We start from the raw sequence: 6,000 nt of genomic DNA on the forward strand, positions 1-6,000 counted from the left end.
GTAAAGATTTCAGGCAAACAGAAGCCACATAAGGCAAGTAATCCTTAAAGTTTACATTGCATTAAGTGCAGAGGTTTAAAAGGAACTCAGTTAAGAATCCTTAGAACCCAACAGCATGACTGAATTTAATGGAAGAACCCCACCGCCACCACCACACACACAATGCATCATAAGAACACTGAACTGCTGCTGAAAATGGCAGCCCCAAGGAAAAAAAGGCCTTCTCCCACCATTATGCAGCACTGCTACATAGTGCCATTGCACTCTGGAAGGCTTGTCACACAGAGTGAAGAGGACTGGAATGGGAAAACATATGTGGGGACATGATGCAAACCTCACTGTAAGTTGCAAGGGTGGGATGAGTCTGAAAACAGCAGTATTGTGCTTCTTGGAATGTGTAGCTACGTTCTCAGAGGAGCCATCCATTCTTGCAGTGATAAGAAGCTTTTTCTCATACAGCATAAAAATCATGGGCCCTAATCCAGAGGTATGTACAGGTTAAGCCACAACTGCAGTAACAAGATTTGTGCCACAGGGCATCCCAAGCTGTGAAAACTACCATGAATTTAAAAGGCAGCTCATCATGTGGGACGTGGTTTGTCTGGCCACTGCTTTGGAATTACACTGAGAAGAAAGTCCCAGTGTGCCTGTCTTGTCCTTCCCATCCATTGATCCACAGGAATCACATGTGAAGATAATTCCAGAAATAGCTCCTTCTATTTTTGCTGTACAATATTATAAATGGTTTGAAAAACAATGCCAAGTTAAGAGGAAGGAGAAGAACACCACACAAAAAGCATGTTTTCAAGGATATTACAACACTAAATAGTGCAGTCCTATGCATGGCTACCCAGAAGGAAGCCTCCTTAAGGTCAATGGGGCTTACTTCCAAGTAGGTGGGTAAAGGGTTACCACTGGAGAGGATTTCTAGGATTGTTAGTAACTTTCTACTACTGTGAAATCCTTTTTAGTAAGTTCATATTTTGAAGAGTACAGACAGTTTAGATGGCTATTTTTTTTTTTTTTTGTTCAAAGAGGAAATAAAGTTTGGTTGCCAGAGAAATTATATTATCTTACGTCTATCTTTTGAGGGAGTAGGGGTGGAAATATCCAAAAATACTATAATTTGGAATGTATAAAAATTCTTCCTCTTTAGACATTTCAAATCAAGAGTAAATATGGAAAGATATCTCATTGCTTCCAGTATAACATAACATTGTTTCTTCCCATCTCAGGAATAAGTATACAAATGAATAGATCAGCAATTATTTGGGAGTTCAAACTGAAGTTAAAGTGCACATTTTGTCCTCTCTGGAGAGTGGGCAGGAGGTTCCCTGCAGGATTTGAACTACAATTTCTCACTTCTGACAAGTAGCCAATGTTCATAAATCACATAAATCATTCCCTAATGCTTCCTTCTCCTCTTGCAATATGATCTCTGTCATAAGAAAATCATCCAGCCCTTTTATTTTACACAATGGTATTCATCAAATACATATTTATGATGATAGGAGCTCATTAAAAATAGAATGAAGAAATTGGCAAACAAAGTTAATGACAGTCAAAAAGCCACAAATTCACTTCTACACTACAGCAGGCAATTTTTTTTTCTGCACAGAGGAAATGCACAAGTGTTTTTGTGGAACTTAGGGCATATAAAGAGAAAGTGTTACTTAAATTGGTATTTTATGACCTATAAAAGGATCCTCGGATTCAGAGGAAATAAATTCCCAACAAGCAGTTATATCTCACCAGGTGCATGGCAGAGCTCCGAGGCGGATGTGGCTCAATAAGCAACTGAGATGGCGTCTGTCCAAAGTTCTGTATCTGTGCCTCCATGGCCTGCAGGGAAAGGAGAGTGATTGTCATAATCAATATGCATCAAAGAGATAGGTCAACACACTCCTTGACAATGCAAGCATATCCCAAGTCAGCCATGAAAAAAGTCCAGAAAATTCACCGGGTGCTCTTCTCCCAGGCTGCAGACTCATCCAAGTGTTAGTATTTTGTAGACAAGCTTTGCTTCTCCTTTCAAGCATGCTTCAGTTAACCAACTAATCATTCCTATTTCCAGTAGCTGGAAATGCATGTGAAAATGTTAACCTGTGAGGACATGCAGCTAAGGTCTTGCAAGATTTCTCTGCATTAAGCAGGTATACCTTAATAAAGTCCTTTGTAAGAAGGAAAGTATGAGGATCTCTAATAAAATAAGCCTCTGGGATCTTAAATAGGGAAAAAAGAAATACAATTCATAGATGATGTGATTCTTAAATATGTCAGTTTACAACAAATTAACAATTCTAGACTATTAACACATCAGTATCAAAGCATACATGTATGAGATAAAGTATGCTGCTAAAATTATCCAACTTATTTCCAGATTCAGTATTCCAATTATTTCTTTTAATAAACCTTTTACTCTAAGTGCATGCTTTTCTAAGAATATTTATTACAGCCCATGATGAGAGAAAGGGGCTATTACTCAGTGGTGGAGTCTTGCTTTGAATGCAGAATGTTCTAGGAATCTCCAGACTAGGCTGAAAATCTGCCTGAAACCCTGGAAAGCCACTGCTATTCAGGGTTAAGGCTAGGTGGATCAGGTATCACACCATGTAAAGTGGTTTCCTGTGTTCCTTAGATATGGCAACATTCTTTTAAAACTTTAGACTACCACATAATCCTATAAGTGTCTACTCAGAAGTAAGTCATGTTGCGTTCACTTGGGCTTAATCCCAAATAAGTGGGCACAGTCCTATATCACCTGGAATAATGTTCCATTGAATTCAATGGAGCTTAGCAGAGTATGGTTCCAAGGTAAAAGGGGAATGTGTCCTTCAGAATAAAATCTTTCAACAATCCTATCAAATATTTAACTTTATTCTATAGCAAAATCCAAAAAATCCCTAATCATAAATTTTTTTTGATAATGGGCTTAACGTATCTACATTTGTTTCTTCATTAAAACATTTGAAGCCTTTTAACATTTTGAATCTCCAAAGCATCTAGCTTCATCCAAAAGCAACAACTATATTAAAAAGAAAAAAAATAAAGAGCAGTAGAACAGTTATGTATCCCCAAATGCCACCTGGAACAATAACATTAACCAAAGAGAAAGGCAAACTTTTCCAAAAATGGGCTTCTACAAGTGTATTCCAACTAAGAAAAACACAGTTTTCTAATTAGTCATTCACTATAGAGAGCAGGGGAGGCTAGGCTTGGTCAACGGAAGAGCCACTTGCAGTAAATGTCAGACATTTGAGAGCAGCAAGACATGAACAAATATATGTATTATATGTATTATGACTTTATGAAAGTGTACATTTCTTGCTTATCAGTGTATGTTTTATAATGTGCATGATAATACACATAGATACTTGGAACACTAACTGTGGGGTGCCCTTCCCAAAGAAATGTACCTTTAGAAACAAGACTACTGAGAGCAAATGTCATATTAATCAAAAATAGCAGGGTTATAACAATTATAGTTTAGTGAGAAGTGCTGAGAATTCTTTGTTAGAATTCTAATTTGATGAATATGTCCTGTCAGGGACCCTTGAATCACTGCTTCCACCTCCAGTAGCACCACTGGATTAGCTACCTGGAGTGGACATTGAACCACAAAAGCAGGAGTGGGTGGGCCATGCTGGGGTGAGCGCTTGCAAAGCCACCAGCCCAACCTGCTGTCTTCCTGAGCCTCTTGGAGTAGGGTGGGCCAGTGGCCTCAGGAAAACTTGCCGCAATCATGCCTGTGCCATTGCTGGGATCTGCACTAAGGCAGGGAACAGGGCACTGTGAGTTGCAAAATAAACCCAAAGAACTGCATGTGGCACCTGAGCCTTGGTTTGGCCACCCCTGATATAGATAATGATGAGGAACTTCCTATGATAGTTGTAATGTGAAGAGCGTATTCATATGGGTCTTCACTATAGACTGTGTTGAGTTGTAAGGCAAAACAACTGGAAGGCCACAAATTTCCCATCCCTAAAATGGAAGAAGGCATATTAAGTGTCCTGAGCCCAAACTATCAAGTGAAGGATGGGAAATCTGGCTGTACTGACCATAATTGACAGGAGTTGTGGTCCACCAATATTCAGACGTCACACATTTGCTATTCCACATTTTGGACCTGGTAGGTTAAAACTACCACGCTGAATAGTATCTGGAAACCAACTGGACACCAGTACAGTCAATGTAATCGGCATTATGTTAAAAAGAGCTGCCTTAAATGTTGTTTAATGGCAGCTATCCAAGGAGTTGGCATTCTGACAGCTGGTTTCTGAATCAGTTTTCATTTTTTTCTGAGGCAGCCCCATCCTATGGCATATATGACTACAGCAAGACCATTTTGTTCTTGGCATGTGGTCTACTATTGAATAGGCCCAATCTGCTAAAGTGAACAGTATAAATTCTGCAACACAGAGTATACTGGGTTAAAACTGAGTCCTCATAAATTATTGTGATTTCTCTCAGATATCCTTCTGTGAGAGATGTCAAACAAAAGTATGTGGCAGTAAGCAAAAGGTCGCCATCTTGGCTTAAGGAAAAATATTAAAAATCCATACCTGTGTAATATTTTTATTAGGCCAACTGAAAGATGTTTTTCTTTTGACCTTTGAGTTGGCTTAATAAAGATATTATATTAATATGTACAGTCATATCTTCTCCAGAATTCAGCAACAGAAGGAAAAAAAGAAATTAAGAAGATATTTTCCAGAAACATTTTTTCGACAATGGCATTTTATCATGCTCATTCCTGTAACTGACCTGCTTTTTTGTGTTAAATATTTAATCGTAAGAATGTGTGAGGAATAATACTAATATTTAATGCCAAACAATGTCTACTGAGGATGCTGAGGTTTCCAGAAAAAGCTCTCTTGATAAACAATTCAAGCAAATAACCCCTATTTTTCAGTCTTTCTGACAGCATTAAGGCAATTTCCGTGTGCTTTTAAAGCACCATTTTGAAATAAAAATGTTATATTTAGTAGCTATATTAATCCAGGACATTCATCTGCCACTTTTTACAGCAATGGCTTAAGCACTGTTTCTGTTTTTTGCAGATGCTGCAAAGAAATGAATTAAGGCTTGTATGTACTGCCAGGTTTTAATTTACACATTTGCTTTCAAGTTGACCAGTCTCTGGCAAATTCTGATTATACAGCTACAAATTCAGTTTATACCAATGCTATTGATTTTACTTCCTACTTCAAGCAGATTTATGTTAACAAAGAGGGAAGCTGAAAACAACAATAACTTCTAAATAAGATGGTTTGTTTAGATGATAAGGAATGGGCACTTAAATTTCTTCTGTCAAAAGAAAGCATTATTTTAAGCTAAATACATCTTATTTACTACATACTCAGTGGCTGTTTTACCCGCTGATCTTCCACACATGGCAACATGCTGAATTTTCAATACACAAACAGGCAGCATATTTGACTGGACATAGCTATCAGCTTCTGCTTGTGAACTGTTAAGCACATTCCCTTCTAAAACAAGGCAAGTTAAAACACCAGTTAATTATGAGTGAGCATTAAACAGAATTAAGTAATGCATCAACAGCATTCCTTTAAAAAGTATGGGATAGTTTCATGTTACTCAAAGATACTACCAGAAATTATCTGTAGTTGTTTAGCTGTTATTAACTATCAAGGGTGCTCAATATGGATTTCAATCTATATTAAGAAAGATAAAATGACAGGGAAATATGAACTCAAGTTTAAACACATCAGTCAAATTAGACAAATATAATTTTTACTTCAAATTCTTTCATGAGCTTGCTCTCTTACATAAATTAGAGCATACACCTGAATGTGTTAGCCCCTCTAAACACAAATGTGGGAATACTGAAGAAAAAAAATTGTTTACCATTCAAGGAGGAAACTCTAAAGGTACACTAATTAATTAAATACTGTTTCCATAGCTTGGGGGTATCTTAGAGGTAAATTAACATATCACTGACATTTCATTTCAAGTCACAACTGTACTTATTCTATCCAC

At 37.4% G+C, this 6,000-nt stretch overlaps 1 protein-coding gene across 16 annotated transcripts in view; it reads right to left on the minus strand.

The window, feature by feature from the left end:
- Positions 1 to 6,000, minus strand: part of NBEA (neurobeachin) — a 450,384-nt gene that overhangs the window by 51,777 nt on the left and 392,607 nt on the right. For 9 of the 16 annotated variants that reach the window (XR_006415936.1, XR_006415934.1, XR_006415933.1 and 6 more), the window contains 2 exons: positions 2,160 to 2,222; positions 1,753 to 1,842 (listed from right to left, as the gene is read on the minus strand). Coding sequence is in view for 12 of the 16 variants with exons in the window: in XM_044442659.1 (XP_044298594.1) it covers positions 1,753 to 1,842; positions 2,160 to 2,222 (153 nt within the window). In the remaining 4 variants the exon portion in view is untranslated. The remainder of the gene's footprint in view (positions 1 to 1,752; positions 1,843 to 2,159; positions 2,223 to 6,000) is intronic. The other 7 variants (XM_044442661.1, XM_044442660.1, XM_044442653.1 and 4 more) reach the window with 1 other exon arrangement.

Source organism: Varanus komodoensis, unplaced genomic scaffold (assembly GCF_004798865.1).
Source record: "Varanus komodoensis strain SLA01 unplaced genomic scaffold, ASM479886v1 scaffold4, whole genome shotgun sequence".
NCBI classification, from domain to species: Eukaryota; Metazoa; Chordata; class Lepidosauria; order Squamata; family Varanidae; genus Varanus; species Varanus komodoensis.